At 40.6% G+C, this 20,885-nt stretch overlaps 1 protein-coding gene across 2 annotated transcripts in view; it reads right to left on the reverse strand.

Moving 5' to 3' along the window:
- Nucleotides 1-18,079, reverse strand: part of rock2a (rho-associated, coiled-coil containing protein kinase 2a) — a 74,358-nt gene extending 56,279 nt beyond the window's left edge. For both annotated transcript variants that reach the window (XM_088934461.1, XM_088934460.1), the window contains exon 1: nucleotides 17,259-18,079. In XM_088934461.1, coding sequence (XP_088790587.1) covers nucleotides 17,259-17,357 — 99 coding nt within the window. In that variant the 5' untranslated portion in view covers nucleotides 17,358-18,079. The remainder of the gene's footprint in view (nucleotides 1-17,258) is intronic.
- Nucleotides 18,080-20,885: the final 2,806 nt, after the last annotated feature.

The raw sequence follows: 20,885 nt of genomic DNA on the forward strand, positions 1-20,885 counted from the left end.
TGAAACAAAACAAACATTTAGATTTGCCTACTGTTAACACCCCTTCATTATTTAAATGGAAAACTATCCGACCTTCCACTGAACCCTTCTATAGCACGTTCTGAAATAGATGGCTGTGGACTCCCTTGGTCACAGAAACAGCCCCCACATCTCATGACAGACTGCTCATAACTTCAGTTGACTTCTGGACTAAAAGTGCCCAGCTGCTACAGTCTTGCATTCATGACTACCCAATCTGGAAGAGGTTTGACCGCTAGGTTTCTCATCAGTCCTTTCTGATTTTCTGATTCTTGTTTTTTCTTGTTACACCAGCTTCGCTGGTGTTTTTGTGTGTTGGTTCTGCCTACACTACAGCACTCTGGAAGAGGTTGTCATAAAAGGCCCTCAGTCCCATGCTCATAAAGAAGGATGCATAACACTCGCTAACTCTCCACAACATTTTTTCTGAAATTACACATCCATTGTGTAACCAGCGTTGTTGTTTATAACAGGTCTCACTGCATTTATTCACGTTGCATACAACAATACAATTATTGAACAACAGTGGGGAAAGAAAGATACACAAAATAACATTTCATCAACAGATTTCGGCAGTACAATACAACACTCTCCAGTAAGGAAGTGTACGAATATGTTGAATGCAATGAAAGTGCAGAAAAGATACAGAAAGGGTGCCACATGTTCAGTGTTACCGGACCTGGATTAAAGCTGGAAAAGGGGGCTTGTTCAGCCACAGCTGTGGAAAACTTTACGGCTAGTATAATTTTTCCGGTAGGATTGTCATGGTTCTTCAATCAGCAGGAGTCAGAAGAACAACAGCTCCCAGGAGGAAACACACATTACCAAACTAGAACATTTACTTATGAGGTGGGGAGAGCTCGTCCCATCTAGCTCATTTGGTTTGTTCCCTGCTACGAGTATCAGTATATGTAAGGGTGTGACAGGTATTGCTCCAGTGTCTTGGTGGAGATCAGGCCTACAAAGAGCCCCGGTCTCAGCTTATCTGGCAAGGTACACACTGCAGACAAGAGACAAAGAATTTCAGGAGACCACTCTGATTAGTGGCGCTATGGCTATCACAAGCCTTTTGAATGCCTGAGAGCGAAAACATTTTTGAGAAAGAGAAATACACTCTATGAAACTGTTGCAAGTCTGTCAGTAAAAGAAACCTGTGCAACTGCATGATTGATATGTGGAGCCACCAAACTTTTATTGCCAGACATGATCCTGTGTTTGTTTTTGACTTGTGTAAACGCATTGTATTCACACTGAAGCACTAAAGTAAATAATGCGCCTCCACTCTTTTTGACTTGTCATTTAGTATAATAAATGATTGTCTGGACCTGGAGTCTTAATTGCATGAGTTGCTTCCCATTCGTATACAATGCACTTTTGGACAATGACCAAAAACTCCCAAACACACTTTATAACTAAAAACGTGTGCTTTCTGGCTTCTGCAGGAACATGCACAACATTGGACCAAAAGCTCAGGCGCCTGCGTGTTGTAAAAATATTAGATACAGATCGCTTATCTCTAGTTTTGAAACCAGCAGACGAAAAGCAAGCAAAAAAGTGAACGGTTGCTTCTGGCTTGGGTTTCTGAAAATATTCAGCACGTACCAGACTACACTATTTTCCCTCCTTTTTCTATACAAGGTAGTTTTACCAAAATCAGAAACTCAAGAGTGTTGAGGGATCCCTATAACGCACTGGTACAAAAAGATTTAGCTGACCCAAAAATTCATGAGTCCTCCAAACTGGCGGTAGATTTTTCCCCAACTCCAAAATGTGAAATGGACTCTTATTTTTTACTCCATGAAATATTATTCTAATGTGCACCTTCAGCATTCATCTAAAAGACATTATCTTATAATAAGTAGCCAGGCTTTGCATTCAACAGCCTCTCTGCACTCCCGGTATTACATTGATTAATCAAAACCTGAAAAAAAACAAGAGACGTAATACAGAACATTATTGGCGGATGCTAAGTTTATGATAAGTTGTCAGCTGTACCTTCTACAATAAAGACTCCAAAAAGAATGCGAGGCTGAAACTAGGTTCTGTTGTACAAAATAAAAAGCGATGGCAGAACAGCCCCAGCAGAATGGAGATGGGGTTAGGGACTCCAGATCAGAGCTCTGTGGTTTCAAATGCTTGTGGTACCCTGGAGCAAAGAACATCACACAGATTCGTCCAGTAAATGCACAGATGTATAAAGAGATATTCGCCAGATCACCACTGCAAATCAGAATTTGTTCTCAACAGACTTACATTTTTAAATGAAGGATAAAACAGTCCTTACTGGAACATGCATTCTTAACATTTTACGTGTTTATACACACTTATTTGTCAAGAAATACTTCTCCCATTCTCCTTATGACATTAATGAAGCCTTTAGGAGGATTCTGAGTTTTGACAAATGGAAAATTTAAAAGCTAAACTACCTGGCAGGGCAGCCCTAGTGGTCAGAATCATATATAAATAATCTAACCACCATCCCACACTCTGATGGGATTGGTTAAAAACTTCTCATACGTCAGTGCCAAAGTTAGCACAGTAGTTGCTGTAAATAACTAATGGCTTCATATCCAGGCTAAATCATGATAATGGGTAACCTATTTTTACAAGCAGTCGAGGACTGTTTGAGAAATAAGGAACAATGCACGAGCTGCATGCTTACAGGAAGGTGATCACAAATGCCATTTCACCGACATCCGATGTCCTCCATCGTCTTGCATAATATATCAGAAGATACACGTATGAAAGCTAAGGGTAAAGCAGTCAGATATCAATTGCTAAAAGAAGCTGTTTCTCCGTCTCCATATTGAAATTGTTCAGAGTATCAAGGGCTGCTTTCCTTCTTACAAGGTTTCTACTGTATATGAAGAACAGTAATCTTACAAATGCTACAGAGGAAACACTGGTTTAGAACAGTGCATTTGCAAAGTAGACTGATGGAGGTCTTTAAACCTTTGTAAATAGAAGATTCCAAAATGGAGCACAGAAGTGGTGGCAGTCTTACTCTTCACAAGTTATCCTTCTACGTGGAAAAGGACAGACTTTTTAAATGGATATTTCTGTTTACAATGAAGGAACCTAAAAAGGTCTGAGTGCAACCGTTTCCTTCCCCTCCCCTCAGTCAGTTTGCAACTCATCGGAAACGAGTACCGCTTACGCAAAAAGACTGAGGTCATCCTTTGTGATTCTCAAAGCTTCACAAGGCTGATCCTTCTGTGTATGAGAAAAGAACCTAATTATTAACAGGGTGTCTTCTGTGTGTCTGACAACCAAGCCATCGAAGGGAAAGTAGCTAAATTCTGTACTGGTTGTTGATCTGAGATGGGTATCGGAGCTGTCCAAATAGTGGTGTAAATGCTTCCAAAATGTGAAAAATCTGCACATTGTGCCAAGAACTCAGAAAAACCTAGAAAAAAGGAGGACTTTTCCTGCTTGATCCACATAAATGGTGTTTCTCGTGTCTGAGAAGCATATTCAGTGCCGGTTTTTTTCCTCTTCCTCAAAGGTTTGACTGACAGTTGTATTATGCCTCCTATATGAATTAAGAACCACAACTTTGAAGAATTTGCCACATGAATTCAAACAATTCACTAACATTTTTAAGACTGTGATTTAAAAGGCTTCTAAAAATTGTCTAAAAGGAGCTTAAACATACTTGCTAAACTTCCTGGAGGGTTAATCAAAATCAAAAAGTACAGGGTAAATGTAGAAACACTGTTATAATCATACAAGATGATGATGATGATTTTTATGACACAGGTCATGGTCCAGGACTTCAGGTTGAGTTAAAACAGATGAAACTGGCTTTTATTTCTTTATGGGTGATAAAACTGAAGTCATCACATTTTTTCCAGGTCCTGTACAAGACATCGTTCGGTGTTTTAGCACTTATTTTCAGTAACACTGTGATATAAACAGATATTGCTGCAGTGAAGACTCCAATAGCACTCTGCTGAAAATAGGTACATGAACACTAAAACTGATGCAGCAGTAGGAATAGCAGACTGCATACCTTGTTTCCCAAGATACCTCTTGCATCAGGCCCTATTTTGAGAGCCCTGAGTTAAAGCAAACTGCTTTAAGCACTGAAATAATAAAGTCCCTGGTGTCTTCTGACCTTTTCTGCTGTGTCACTTCCTAAGATATAAACTGCATTTCCCTGAAATGCAATACATACTGGCTCATCTTCACTTCAGTTAGATGGTTACTATATGCCACATGTATTTTAAAGATAGTTGCTTCTACAGAGCCCCAACAGTGCACATCTTCAGGGAAAGGAAATCAAAAGACACCTGAGGGTCTCTGAAGCCTAACGAGGTAGTACTGAACACGTCTGTTCACAAAATATGCAGAATACCTATAGTATTTGTAAGTGGGTTAGAATTCAAAGATAAAGTTTATAAGAATTTCAAAAACAGATCCCAAGTAGTCTTCATACATAAGAAGCCAGCAGCTACAGTCTATCATTCTGCGCCCATCTGGCAACCCCTGAAGCTAACAGGTGTGAGCCTGGCCAGTACCTCTATAGTAGACCTCCTGGAAAAGCTAAGGTTACTGCTGAAAGAGGTGTTAGACTGCCCAGTAGGGGGCATCACTCCGCAGTCTGTGTGGGCCCTAATGCTCCTTTATAATGACAGGGACACTGTACTGTAAAAAGGCACTGTCCTTCGGATGACACATAAAACCAAGGTCCTGACTCTCTGTGGTCATTAAAAATCCCAGGGCGTCTCTCGAAAAGAGTAGGAGTGTAACCACGGCATCCTGGCCAAATTTCCCATTGGCCCATACCAATCATGGACTCCTAATAATCCCCATCTATGAATTGGTTTCATCACTGTTTTCCTCCCCCTCCCTGATAGCTGATAGCTGATGTGTGGTGAGCGTTCTGGCGCACTACGGCTGCCATTGCATCACTCAGGTGGGGACTACACATTGGTGATGGAGGGGAGACCCCATTGCCTGGAAAGCACTTTGAGTGGAGTGTCAGCGCTATATAAGTGTAAGGATATAACAGAATGTTCTCTCAGAATAAGAAGTCTGATCTTGGAAACACAATCAAAATTCATAGAACTAGTGGAGTAAGTCAAAAGTAATTTCTTTATACAAATGAGCAAAACATTACAGTGTTTCATATCCATGCTAAAATCTTAGATTAAACTGCACAGGGGGGGCCAAAGTAGTAGAAGATGGATCTTGTATCTATGTGTACATACATTTTCTTTCAGATCCTTTCAAATATAAAAGGTATAACACTCATATGGTGAGCTAAAGATTTTTAACCTCAAAGGAAATTCTGGCTGCTGCTTTAAGCAGTGTTTGTGGACCAACAGGTGGCTCTCTCCCCTCTGGGTATGACATTCCAGTCCAATGTCCCAGCATGGCGGTAAGAGAGGATTTTTCAGACCCAAGGTCCTGGTTACTTACCCATTAAGGGTCACATGGCCTTGTCTAAGAGCAGGGGTGTTTACTCTGGAGTTCTGGCTGAATTCCACACCGGGCTTGCACAATCTGACCTCTTTAAACATCCCCCTTCATTCAACCTGTGAAGCCCTCCATCTGACCTGCAGTGTAGTGGAGCTGCACTTGAATAGTGGGTAAAGTGGGTCCTTTCCTATGTGTAAAACACTTTGGGGTTCTTTGGGAATGAAACTCGGGACACAAACGGAAGGAAGCTTTGTTATTAAAGGGGAACTGCAGTCCCAGTTTTTCAGACCGGTTATTAAGTTTCAGTAACAAAACAAATTCATTGATACTTGCAGCCCTTCCTGCTCTCTAGTCACCTTAATGACTAATGTAATGAATGGACGAGCGATTTAATACAAGCTGTGCAGCAGACATTTCACCGTTGAAATGTCGGCATTGCAGAGTTAACAAGTAGTATCCGTCTCCAAAACCACCTCAAAATCAATATTTCTATTGGATTAAAAAAAGATAGATTCCCTGCTTGTTTACAAAGGAATAAAGCCGCAACACATCAATGGAGGTTTGTCTGTCTCGTTCCGATTCGGAGAACATGGTGCTGCACCTATCTGGAAATTTTGTCTATTTTCAGATGTAAATTGGAGGCTTTAGAAGTTACTTTGTACATTTTACTTCTATTGTGGTTTGAAATGCACTCATCAATGCTGATTCGTTCTAAACCCCAAATCCCCCTTTAATGAGAGCAGCCACATCTTAAAAATATATTAAAAGTGTTTAAACTTGCTTTCCCATCCCAGGGAAAACTCCATCTATCCCACTTGAACTACATGATCCAAATCCAACAAACTAGTCTCCTGACAGGCAAGAACCTGCACATGTTGTGGGACAAACCTTTGAGAAAATAAAGCTTGAATTCAATTCCATTTATTTTTATATAGCACCTTTCACAACAAGGTTGCCCCAAGGCATTTAATGCCTTAAAAATGCCTTTTGATTGACAAAAGGCATTTAAAAACTGAATTAGAAGAACACCACTGCTAATGAAGCACTCCCCAATTTTTCCTGACCTACAGTTCTCGGAAACATTCAATAATACAAATAGGAGAAATCAAGGGCAAGGAAAATACCCACATTTCAGGCTGACTCTCATTTAAAAACAAAATCCAAACCTCTTCTCCCTTTGCAAACCAACATTCTGCTTCAGCTTACTTTTGTAGTTTTAAAAGTGGGCTTGAATATGCTGAAAGTAGATTTTCCTTAACTACAATAGTAATAGCCCCTACAAACCCTGTACATTTCAGGAACCTAATAGGTTTTATTTCACATTAATTCCACTTGCCTTTGTATTTTGACATTAACTGATAAAGCAGCCACCGACTACAGTATAAAGCACAGACCTATTTCAAAGAAACAGTCAAGTACAAGATAATGTATTCATCAGTAATTCAGCTCCTATATACTGGTGGCCTGCTCTTGTTCCTAGTTTTTTTTGTTCTATTTAAGTCAAAGAGCTGTATTCATGAGGCATTAGTCAGCTGTTACATCTTACACCTGTATTTTTAAATGAAACAATGCAGGTGAGAAGTGACAGATTAATCATTTTAGGTGTAACAGCAATTTAGGTCTCCCCTTAGGTATTTCTTTTTGAATATCATAGGATACAGAGTTTTCTTCCTTTTCTGAAACAAAGTGCTGCAACTTACCCTGGTGGTTAATTATATTAGTATGTGGCCCAAAATAAAATAAAATTTCCCTTTTGTCATTTTGATAGGGCTCTTCTGAAGAAATTCAAGAGGGGAGGACAACACTTTTTCGCTATATCGACCTAATTTTTTGTGCACTTTTTTACTTTCACCAGCAAAAAAAAAAAGAATACAATAAAGAACATTAACCATGGTATAACGAGTAGACGAACCCCAAACCCTAGTCTCCAACCCTCCCACAATAACCACCCAGGTGAAAGTACTTTCAGGGTAACTAGCCCCCCTGTTCCCAGCCCTCCCTCCCCTCTATGCCTTCCCCTGCCATGAGCTCCTCAGCTCTTTCCACTTTGTGGAGGGGAGGGTGTTGTACTCTCATCCATTCAAGTCACGCTCCAAACAAGGCCTCGAGTTCCTCACACAAATAACTCAATACGACGAAAGCTCCTTGTCCTACGAACAATCAAAGAGTCCCTTCAAAAGGAGCACATGCTGAACATCCAGGGTCTGCTGTTCCACGAGGGAAGACATACAAGTTCTCCAGTTACCTGCAGGAACATACTGTAAGTCCTTCTTCTGAAGCCCAAACGAGCAGAGACCCCAACCACGTCACAACTGGGGGACAAAATCTTGTACTGTAAATGCACAAGCCACAGCTATATCCAGGCATTAATTGTTAATTCATTTTTAACAACCTCCCAAAGACACAGTGTGCTGGGCTGTAACTCCTATGAAAGTTCACATACTGTACACTTCTACACTCTGAGACAGCCTTTACCGCTTCTCATCATCACTGCAGCCTGATTAAATACAATAAACAGGCCTATAGGTTAAGGATGGGGAAACAGTCGTATTTTTCTTTCAGCGTTTGGAATGCACAAATTAAAAAAATGCAACTGCTTTTATAGTTTCCAGAACAGAAAACACTAAATCTGAGGCCTGGTAAGTACCTCCAATTCCCTCAAGCGTAGATTACCAGACAAGTCTTCTCTGGTGTCTTGAGAGATTCCTTTTAGGTTGACACTTCAATGTAAACCTAAATTTGCTGAAGAAAAGTTTTGACTTTTAAAAACCTTAATGGAAAAATAAAACTTCTTCCCCTTGCCCCGTTCAGAAACTCAGCTCCAGTGTAACCAATTAAATTACCTATTACAATTAAAATGGCCAAAAACTGGACAAATAAATTAACAAATGAAGGCCTGTGCAACCTCCTTGCTCACATCTCAGGAGAAACATAGATAAGAGTGTTTCTGGTGCATTTTTCGTTGTTTTTTTCTCTTAAATTCAGGATGTGATTTCAATTTCCTGTCAGGCATTTGACAGCATCCAGGGAGGCTGCGTAGGAAGATAATGTCAAGGGTAAAGAGCCTGCTTAGCAGGCTTGTTCGGCTACTTAAAAAGAGAATTCAATAACACTGGGAACACAGGCTATAAAATTATTTTGCAGCAGGAACAGGTGAAATGTAGATTTTAGGTCTGACACTTTGTTCCAGACTTAAAAGATAAAAAACGTATCTGCATACATGTAGTAGCACAACCTGACACAGTGCAAAACATACAAATGATACAACATGGTTGAGAACTGATAGACTAAAGACACAGACCCTACAGACACTAATCAGAAACTGGACTTTGTGAAGTTAGAGTAAAAACTGTAAAGCATACAAATGCACAAAGGCCCAATCACACACCTAGATGAACTGCTTGTCAGTAGTTAATTGACCCAAGAATCCCAATGAGCTGTTTCTTGAAGAAGTCAGAGTATCAGCTCCACCATAGCTGGGAAGCTTGTGCCATACTCCCACAACCCTTTGTGTAAAGAAGAACCTCTTGCTCTCAGTCTTAAATGCCACCCTCCCTTTGTATCCCATTAGGTTAAACTTAGTACAAAATAAATCTATTTTTTCTTAAATTGGTAACTCAACTTCATATCTTAAAAAAATTCATGCAGGAGGGACCTGTGTAGAATTCAGATCTTGTTTAAGACAAAGTGGACAGTTCCCTTTATTATGGGGATGTGAAAAGCTTGATCTCAAGGTACACAAGGCTATTAAGAACATATTTTATTTCAGTGTAAAAGCACTGCTTCCACAACAATTACGTATACCAAGCAGTCTTTACCTAAAACATCCCTCATAAAGATTTCTGCACATCCATCACCAATTCACCTTGGGACTGAAAGTCCCATCTTTCAGGGACATCAGAGCCCCTGATGAATCACTACCCAGTCTGACATTTCTTAGTTTTACTATAGTACAACTAAGTACAACTTTTTTCTTCCCCAGATTTAGAGTGAAAGATTTAACTTGTAATATCTTTGAAACGGAGAGGCATCAGACTGTGCAACATGAAAAATAGGCCAGACTAAAATAGCAGAAGTGTTTTTGTGATAATGTGAATAAGGATGAAGCCATGTTTAACAAGACGGTACAGTCACACCTGTTGAGACATAAGTAGACATATTCAACCTATCCTTTTTTCAGCCTAAAGTAAGAGCAAGGCTCAAGAGTTCAAAGTGCAAGAAGAAAATTACTTTACCTTGCATAAAATCAGAAAAAAACTACACTGGAGGTATCATGACACAGCAATAATTATTCAAAACTTAACTTTAACACATAATGGATTCCACAAGACTGCTGAAAGAGACTATAAATGCCGAGAAAAGACTGGAGATTTCATATTATTCTGAGCTGTGATTCTCAGTATGAACAGAATTTCTTTTCCTTTTTGCTGAATAGCCTAATACACCAGTAAAATGAGATAGCTGCAGAAAGAAATGCAGTCCATGTGGGTGATCATCTTTTGAAAATGAATACAAGTCTCAGACAATCTCCATGCTGCATTTTTGTTTTTCAAGACAGAGAGGAAATCACCCTTTGGAATGTACTCAATCCCAGTGTGACTGATAAAACAGATAAGACAGATATGCACCATTTTCCAGGCAAGCTGGTTGTACAAGGTTGTACACCAGGCCACTAACTTCATTCATTTTAAAATGTGGGAATTTGATCAAGAAAAAGATTTTTTAAACAGTGTTTTATAAAGGGGATCCAATGTGAGTACAGAAATGTCTCTCTCAGCACTATGAAAAAGAGTGCTGTGGGAATTGGCACTAACAGAGGCAATTATACCCTGGGTTCAATGTGTTCCCAGGAGTACCATTTCTTACATAAGAGCAACAAGATGGCTTTACTAGGGTATCTGTAATGGCATTACTGATATTTTTAGCACAGAACATAATTAAAAACCAATTTATGTAAAAATGAATTAATTTTAAAATTATAGGTACAGAAGCATTAGATAACACTTGGCTACACACCAACACATTCAGTCAGAGTTTGCAGAGATTAAGAGATGGTGGTGTGCCTCACTCTACAACGTATTTATTGTTCTGGCTGTTACTATTTATTACATACCGTTTTGTAATGTCCTGTCTAGATTGTGTGGTATTGTCTGTCATTCTCTGTCGTCTGCTGTACTGTGTATGCCCTGAGACAATGGCACAAATAAGGATTCCAATGTACACGTACACAGGCAATAAACTCCTCCACTACTCTACACTCCTCCAGCTTGGCAGTGGTGGGAGACCGATGGGACAAGTGACATCTGCTGGCTGGGCCAGGCTGTGGTTTATCCTGGGGGAGCGGGGACTGATGAATAATTACAGACCGCACAGGACACACAGTATATATGCCATACACACATTGGCTGAGACTGTGTGGCATTTTTCCCTCTAGCACAGACAGAAGCAGAGCTGTTGGCCTGCACTATTCCCACTACCATCTGTGCCAAAGCACAACTGTACTCTAGGTACTTCCATCGATGGCATCTATGTGCATCGCTGACTGGCTTTCTGCTTTTACAGAGAGCAGTATGTAGAATCAGTGCTAACAGAAGATCTGACAGTCACACCACTGGGTACTACATGGAAGTGCCTTTAAAAAACTAAAAACAGGAGGCGTTTCTTTACACCAACAGTTGTGGGAGTAGGGGACAGGCCACCACACTCCAACTTATTCTGAGAATCTCTGCATGAGATCCATGGATCAATTAGCTACTAATTATCAAATGCCCTCCCCTTGTTTGCATCTGTTCTTTCATTCTCAAGGAAGTAATTCAGTGAGCACAGCTAGACTGCAGTCAGGCGTAAAGTCTGCATGAAACTATGATTTTTTTTCAGTAGCACAACTAATGTAATAATGATAATGTTTCTTTATTAGCCCTATACAATTTCTTGCATTAGGAATTCGTCTTTTCGCATACCCCAGCTTTTCTCCATGAGACACAGACACACAGACAGGGAGAGAAGCTTGGGGTCAGAGCACAGGGTCAGCCATTGTACGGCTGTTGGGGTTAAGGGCCTTGCTCAGGGGCCCAATGGAGTAGGATTCCTCTGCCGGCCACAGGATTTGAACCGGCAACCTTCCAGTCACAGGCGCAGATCCTTAGCCACAGAGCCACCGCTCCGCCTTGGAACTTGGGACTTTAAAAAGTTATATTTTTCTCCATAACTAGGGGTCCTATATTAATTTGGATTCTTGAATTGAAATATTTCATTATGATGTGTGGAAATCTTTCAATGCAAATTACTGTAATATTTGTTAATTAATTGTAGCAGCTGTTATAAATTATGGTGCCTTGGTTCTTCAAAATCTGATTAACAATACAATTTAAAACAACCATAACCTAGAAAGATATACTGCAAATGCAACATACATTTTAATATCTGTTGAGAAAACAGATATTTTTTTTTAAATCCCAAAACTAAAATGAGAACCTCCACACTGGAGAATCATTTTTTATTCAATAAAATAAAATATGAGACACTGCCATGATGCTAGCCATTCTGGTATAAAGCCGTCAAATGTGCTAATTGATTTTTTTAAATGCAATGCATTAAAAAACTCCACCAGCATGAAACACCTGGGAAAGAAGTGGTCACTGTTCTTTTTCAGGATATACCTGAAACCTACAAGCTATAGCATATCCATTCATTTTCTAACCACTTTATCCGATACAGTGTCATGGGGGAGGTGAAGCTTATTCTGGCAAGAAATGGCCACAAAGTGGGACACACCCTGGATGAGATGCCAGTCCACACACACTCACATCTTTATGTGATATATCAATGTTCCCAAAAGCCCATTAACCCACCAGTATGTCTTTGGATTACAGGAGGAAACTGAAACACCCGGAGGAAACACAGAAGAGCACAGGGAGAACCTACCGTACAAACTCCACACAGATAGCACTCCAGAAACTGAACCCAGGGCCCCAGTACTATGAGGCAGCACTGCTAACCACTCTGCCACCATACTGCCTATTTTATTATGACTAACTTACATTATATTTCTATTTAAATTGTATTACCTTTCACTAAATTATAAATGTCAGTTTCTTCCACAAAGAAAGCACAAGTCAGTCATGTTGACATTAATGAAATCTGTTTGGCCTTAAAGCTATTCAGAGTATATTAATAATGTAAAATTTACTAACCACAGGGCAGTCAGTAAAGTACTACTTTTAATACTGACAACTGTTTTTTTTCCTGACAATGGCCTCTTTGGATGCCTTTTAAAATTCCAATGAGAAATTATCACGTCAATCAACCCGTTTACAGAAAGGCAGGAAAATGTCATCTGTAGCTTTGCTTTTTTAACATGTAGTTCTGCACCCTTATATCCTAAAGGAGCTGGAAAATGCAGAGCAGTCACTTATTTTTCCCTTTCAGTATGTGAGGTTAAAAGTTGCATCTCAAAAAGTGCAAAGTGTTCCTAAATTATGTCAGTACAACAGTGTACAGCAGTTGTGTCCTGGATTTCACACGAAGACAGAAACAACACAAATCACCACCTCCACCTTAATGGCTGTTATCTTGCATCTCCAACCCTGGAATGGTTAGATAAAAAATGTTGTTTGAAATTAGTGTTAGTGAAGAATGAGAGCTTATAACTGTGCTTAACAAGGTGATTTGGACACATTTATGTGCAGGCAAATGGTCTGACGTTCCTAAAACTGCTTTTGTTCACCAGTAAACAGAGCTATTGATACAATAAAGAAATAGGGCCTTGAGAAACAGGGAGGAGTTGATCAGAATTAAATCCAAGTCTTCCAAATCTCGTGTTCTCTTAACCATCAAGTGTTCTCTGACATGATGCTTAAAATTACAAAAGACTAATTCCATGGGTCCAACCTGGGATCTGTCTCCACGGTGTGCTTGGAAAAGAAACTGATTTTATTTTATTTCTCATGTTCACTTTTTAATTCTAATGCAATGTGACAGAGGAATTTTCAACCCGTCTCCAACATGTACTGAAAATCTTGTCATGCTGTCGGGGGGGGCTACAAATAACATATTTTGATTAAAAAGCTATAAAAATTCCAACTTCAAAAAGCAGCCAAAGCTGAATCTGCGACTGGGCCAAAGGGTTTGACATCCATCAGCTGCTTCGGGCTCATTCGACTGAAAACGTTTCTCGCCCCCTTTACCCCACTGCGACATCTTGCTTCCTGAAGAGCTGTACACTGGAAATAAGAGTTTGGCTGAAGGGTTTTTCACAAAGAATGAAGGGATAACCCTCCCCTCTCTGAATGAAATTGTTTCCCCGCTGTTCTGAAATAACAAGAGGGGAAAAAAAGGCCGAAAACGCTGCTCTGGCCTGTGTCATAAGGAAGATGAACAACTGAGGTAGGAATGCTGCTTCTCACCAGCTGACTAATGCCCCTTGTTTATTTAATGCCTAAAAGGATGGTTGGCTATTTGGTAATCCCTTTAAGATGACAAAATAAAATATTTTAAGCATCAAATCATCCTAATTGCGAGACCAAAAGAATCCATAGGCTTTCTCCAAGACCTTCTTTTGCAATCGTTTCTCTACAAGCTGCTACAGCACCTCGGCACTTACAGCCAGCTGAAGGCGACTTAAGTACAGTATATTCCCTGCAAAGAAAATAACTGGAGAAAAAATAATATGTTCCATTCGTGTACTAACGGCTTTTACATCTATCCATTTTCTCACCTATTTATCCAATACAGGGTCGTGGAGGAACCAAAGCCTGTGCCATCAAGCAGCGGGCGCAAGGTGGGGGAATTCTGGACGGGGCACAAGTCCACCGCTAGGCACAGACAGACACAAACACATTCACACACTCACACTTAAGGCCAAGCTTCCCAGAAGCCAATTAACCTACCAGCAGGCCTTTTGACTGTAGGAGGAAACCCACTTGCACACACGGAGAACATATAAACTCCATGCGGACAGCACCCTGTTGTCTGGAATTGAACCGGGGGCCTCAGCACCGTGAGCCAGCAACGCTCAACACTGTGCCACCGTGCCACCTGTGACCTTTACAAGTGGCACACACTCCATGGACCAAAGGTGGCCGCCACATTCTCTGGACCACTGATGCCACTGCATCAAGAGAGGAGGGCAAAGAGGTGCCAACCTTCAGATGAGACGTTAAGCTGAGGTCCACACTAGTTGGTCACTGAAGATCCGCTGGCACGGTTTGTAAGAGTGGTGATAAGAATGAACTCTGGCATCCTAGCTAACTTCCATTCTAGGGAGTTGCACCACCTGGCCTACCTGCAGTTAACACCCCCTTAATAAGAAGTGTAGTGGGGCTGCTGGTGTATGACGGCTGCCACACGACACCCAGTTGGGTGCTGACCAGTAGGGGTCCCCTCCTATAAGGAACTTTAGGTTTTGTAGGATGAAAAGCACAACATAAAGGCAATTAATTGTGAACTGGGGCTGCTGTGGGGGAAGTAAATTCACAGAATTCAAGTGCAGACTTGCGGATTCCCAAAGGCGTGGTGTGAAATACAGTATGTAAGGACTAATGTCTGTTATGTAACCTTTAATTATTTTTTAACAGAATGCTTACTTGTAATGTTTCTATGATTTTGAAGTTTGTGTGTAAAACATAGAAATTTGTCTTTCATCAAAGCAGCTAAGCGCAATGAGGTGCATTTTCCAAAGAACATAAAAACTGTAACAGACGTTAAGTGAGAATTTATTGGAAATTAGATGCACTACTGAGCATCAGGGTGAATGTATTCCGGCTCTCGACCTGGTTAAAGGTAAAGGAATCACTATGTGAGGTCAAGGTATGGAACTAATTGTACTTTACATGATGTTCTACACTGACACAAAGTGCTGGTGTATAATTTTCACCATTTGACTGCCTTCGTACAGTCTGATGACCAAATAATAACTTAACACTTTCAAGGACAATGGAGAACTCAGATCACACACCCATTTAACATGCTTCTCAGCCTATTTGACTAGATAGTTCCTTCCTGTAAGCTACCACTTAACCATTTACAGTTCCTTCCTGTAAGCTACCACTTATGACTGCTGTGGGGGGAATGCTTTTTCAGGGATATTCAGCAAATGCACAACGTTCACAAGTTCACATGCAAGCAGTTCCTCTCCATAAATGTCTTTTTAAAAAGGCATTATAGCTCATCAGTGGAAAAATTCACTGCCGGTACAAGCCTTCTTCTACATTACCACTGTCACTAGTTCGAGCTGTTGACAATTGAGAATACACTCTCCCAATTTCTATAGACTTTTCAACTATTAAATTTGGCGTCAAAGACATACAAGAGAGACGTTAACCTTTGACACATCACCAGGCAATTTTTACTACGAAATTCACTAGCTTCAGTGGACAAAGTCAACGGGCTGACCAGCACTAGCGGTACCCCCTCCTGTACCTGTGATAAGGGTGGGAGTACTGAGCGCTCTGATGCATCATCGAAAACCCAACAACACCGGACATTCTGCTTCACTCCCACTCACTCTTGGTTCAAATTCTTCATCAGTGGCATTTTCATATGCCTGAATTTCTTCTTCATTCCAAAATACACCACAACCTGCCGTGTATTCCGACAAATTCCAGCCACTTTAATCGAAAAGCCTTAGTATGTCAGCGCATTCAGGATGTTGACTTTTATCGCCAGCGGAATTTCAAAAATCTTAACAGAATTGGTTTAATATATCGTTGTCACTCTATTTTCGTGTTGCGCGGCATTATGCCGGACTGAGCCGAACACACGTTTCCAAACAAACGCGAGCACGACAGGCACATCTGTCTAGGCGCACGGAGTATCGATGCTACAACTTGTAGTACAAGCGCCGCTGTCCTCGAATGTCGCATTATGATGAACTCAAGTAAACCAGACAATGCCCCGAGGAAACCAACTTTCCCAGCACAGCCTTCACGGCGACTCTCCCTTGATGACTAAGTACATATATATATACACACACACACACCTCACCCCGGGAACACTGTTGACTTGAAGCGTACGATCTCCAATCGTTCTTATTAGGCCTGTTAATTCTGTATAACACAATACACTGCAATTCAAGACCTCACATTACAAAATCATGCGCCTGCTCCGAGTGCCCTTTCTCTAGATCGTTGTGCACTTACTGAAATTGAACAAGGATTTCCAAAACTGGTCTTCTATCTGTGCTAAGGCGCTATAATGCGTTTTATTTCTTGCTGCTGGTAAACCAACCTTTCTAATAAAGTGGCACTATACACAGTCAACTACACGGTTTACACGTAAAGCGGAAATGTACAGCAAATATCTTATGCTACTGACTGAACAGTGCTCATTAACGGCGTTGTTTATATGCGAACGATTACATACAGTATTGCAGGTAGCCTGCAAAAGTACGCACTGAAAATACCGTTTTCACAAAAGAGTATTTAAATACATATCTAGCATAGCAGCCTAAACCAGCGATTATTTATCAATTATTTACGGCACACATGCTTGCTTGCGATCGTGATATTAAAAAAAAACATCTGGAACAGTACTTAGTCCTTACATAATCCAAATACAGGTGTATATGGGAACATTGTTAAAAGCAGATAAATATGCATCATGCATTTAATGGTGCTCAGATTCACACTGTGTAAAAATGCATTTAAAGAGTAACATTTTTTTTCCTAACGAGGTGTGTCATTCCTCCGCAGTTTCACAGCTCGATCGCTTCAGCAGAAAAAACACTGCTGGCTGATCTAATTGTGCTCGTGCTCCGCTACAGCGCGCGAGACGTCGAGGAGCGATTAAATATTAATATGATAATACAGCAAACTTACCAGTAAACTTTCCAAGTTGATCAAAGATCTAGGATCTTTGATCATGGCTTCCAGTTTTTTCAGCCGGTTTTCCATCCGCCTTTCCGCCCCGGCCGACATTTTTACGGCTTTCTCCAAGTCAGTCCCTTTGCAGAAATGTTGAGAACCCGTTTTCTTTAAAAAGTCGGTTTACATGAAGATCCTCTCGGATCCGTCTTTTTGTTCTCGGGCAATGCCCCTGGGCCTAAAAAGCAAGCCTCAGAGAGGCCGCCTTGGGAAACTTCAGACTCGCTATGCACAGGGTGGGAAAAAAAAAACCCAAGAAGAAATAAAGTAATACGTCCACAAACACCGCAGCGTGTATCGGAAAGTCCTTCAGCCCAACGAAAGCAAAAGTTCCCGTTCCATTTTTAATGAGTTATTTACTATGCCGGCTCGATAAAGTAACTTAATACTTAGTAAAATATCAGAAACAGGGCGTTTTCTTCACCCTCCCCACCTCCACCCCCCTTTTTGAGCGGTCTGGTCTGCCTCTCCCGTCAATTTCAAATTTCTCCAGTTCAAAAACAACCCGGAGCATTAAAAATCCACCCCTCTTTCCTTTCCACAGAATAAAGTGCAAACTCCGTCCACATCCTCGCAGAGAGAAACCAGTCCAAGAAACCGATCGCCTTCCTCGTACTTCAGCGCGATCCCTTCGGGCACAGACGGATGCGCCTCAAGTGTAGGAAAAGTCCCTTTTTTTTTCCTCTCAACTTTTCAATGTAATTTGTTTCTACATGATGTCAGTTGGTGTAACTACCTCCTCCTGTCCTCCATACTCTTTCCAATTCCAAGTACTCCCTCTCTCTCCCCTCTGACATCAACGCGCACGCAGACAGCCTCGTTTACCCACAACCCTCCTCTGTCCATGCAGCGCTCACACGGCTCGTCTATGGAAAGGCATTCCTGCTGTGCGCCGAGAATGCCACTCGCCTTACTCATTCACTAAACTTCGGTGCCTGAGCTGCAACCGAGCATCGCTAATGTTCCGGCGGAGTCTATATTTATAATGAGCTTCGCTAGCGGTGATGGCTCGTCGTTTCCCATGCCACCGCCGCCACCAACTCGAGATACGCGATACAATGCGTCAGTCTATATAAAGCAAAGCCTTATTTGTCAGTCAAAATCATGAGAGGGGTGATCCTATTTAAAAAAAAAAAGTTGTGTCGGGATCTTTTAAACAAGTATCAGATAACTGCCGTCAGAAGTTTTTTTTGGCCCTGTTCATTTGTATGAAACAGGTGGTCCGCTGACTATCTCACAGCGATGAGAGGGTTGCCTTCTGTGTGGAGTTCGTATGATATCCTGGTGTCCTAACCAAAGCGTTGTCCTGCTTTGTGCTCTTTGTGTCCGGGATAAACCTCAGCTTGCTGCGTCACACAGAGAAGGAATAAGCATTTTATGATATGTGATGGGTCCATTTCCGACGTTTAATTAAACGTTTTTATACGTAAAACGCTATTTTTTCTCACAAAACTAGACTATGTAAAAATGTTCAGGTATTCATTCCTAACGGGCAGAAACGCGTAAAAATATGCCATATGCTGTACTGATTAAATTGCACTGCAAGTTATACAGTTAATTTAAAGAAATCTGACCAAAAAAAACAAAATGAAAAATTGCTGCTTCTGGTTATTCCCAACACATTGGTGCTTTGAAGAAATGACTGCTAGACTATACATGCATTACAATCATAAACACTGCTTTGAGTTAAAGCCATCTCAAACAATCTCAAGGCTAAGTCTTTTAACACCATGGGAAAATGACTATTTCAAATCCTGAGACCAGACTACTCTGATTGCTATATGTTTATGGACAGTTTGCATCTTTAAATCTGATCTCAAGATATAAGATATTAGAGCAGGTCCTCATTGTAACCCTTATGATAGCCCTCACTGAAGACTTCATAATAACAGAGAGTAACAGAAATTGAAAGAAGGAAAGGAGTAAGTTCTTAAGGTCCTAGGGCGATTAGCAAACTTCTAGACACTCCATAATAGGACATGTGGGTTTAGTCACTAGCCCTCCCAAAGCAGGCAGGATAAACTTTGTTGAGTTTTAAAAATAACAATGATGCAACTTCTAATCCCTGGAAAAATAAAAAGATGTGTCATTTCCATTGATTTTATAATGACAATTTTATTTTTTTATGTCCCGCTGTGTTTTGATTGCAGCGCTACCACCTCATAGCCTGGGCTTATCAGATCATACAGTACAGTACATGCAATGGGCCAGATCATACATACATGAGCCTGGTCGGTACTGCGGTGCACCTAATGTAACAGACACCTGAACTGAGGGGAGATTAATTAATAGTGACGTTGTGTGATAGCAGGAAATTTGAGCCCAATAATAAAAAAAAGCTACAACAAGAAGGACATTGAGCTAATCTTGCTCATGTAGATGACAATAGCTTTATGAATCACATCAAGCCATTTCTTGAGGGATCCTAATTCTAGGTTACTTAGACAAGATCTGTTTCTTAACATTTTGTTTGATTTTATCCTATAATTTCACCACAGACGTACCACCTTGTAACATGATTGTGTCCAATCCCTGAGTATAGGCTGGACTGGTAAGTACTGGGATGGGGGACCCTAAGGCAGTGGTTCCCAGTCTGGTACTGGGGGACTGTTGTGTTCACTAGTATTCATTCTAACTCAGCTCTTCAACCACTGGTGCAAATTGATCTATTCGCCTGTTTAGCTCTGTCTGCAAATGATTCATGGTTTCAAAACTATCCTACTTCAAGAGTAGTTTGTCATCAGCATCCATGCAGAAACCGTGTTTACATTGAATAACCATCTGTTTGCCCGCTCTTCAATTTTAATTATTTTATTTGCTGCCACTAAAGTGTGAGTTAATCTGCCTCATTGTGTGTCATCTTCAACACTGACTAGTTTATTAACTATACCAGAATCTAGATCATTTATATAAATTGGGAAGAAAATTTGTCCTAGTACAAATCCCTGTGGCACTCCGCTAAATTGAGATTTCAACTTTCCCAATGTAGACTGGGAAAGACTTATACTGTACAATAGGAATGTCAGCAACAGAAACTGAAGCGTTAGACATGGTTGATGACAGCTTTCATACCATTCTGTTGGAGTGGCTAGAAGAGGAAATGCTTGCATCAGTCTTCTCTTTTCAAACAATCAAGCCTTCTTCAGGTGTGAGTTAGGTAGTGTAGTCACAGATTAATGTGTAAACCCCACTTTTAAATAAAAGAAACCATGTCTAGACTTCTGTTTAGCTGATAATGTATTTGTGAGTTTTGAATCTATATAAACCATGACTTGCTCTTACTTCATCTTACTTAAAGTAAACAATATATATATATATCATTACTAAAAGAGGGGTTAGCATGATTTTTATTGAATAGAAAACATTTAGTTTAATCAGAATTTAGCAAAAAAAAAAAACTTACAGAAACCCTGATGAATTTTGGCAAACCTAATCATTACACATTATAACATAGGTCCGGGTCAGTATACAATGGTGTCATTGACATAATGGTGAATACGAGAGTTGTCCAGTTCAACTAAGAGAGCAAATAAGAAAGTAACACAACCTGAGCAGTTGTGTTGCTGTTGATTAAAGAGGAGA

The sequence above is a fragment of the Atractosteus spatula genome, chromosome 2 (assembly GCF_055471065.1).
Source record: "Atractosteus spatula isolate fAtrSpa1 chromosome 2, fAtrSpa1.hap1, whole genome shotgun sequence".
NCBI lineage: Eukaryota > Metazoa > Chordata > Actinopteri > Semionotiformes > Lepisosteidae > Atractosteus > Atractosteus spatula.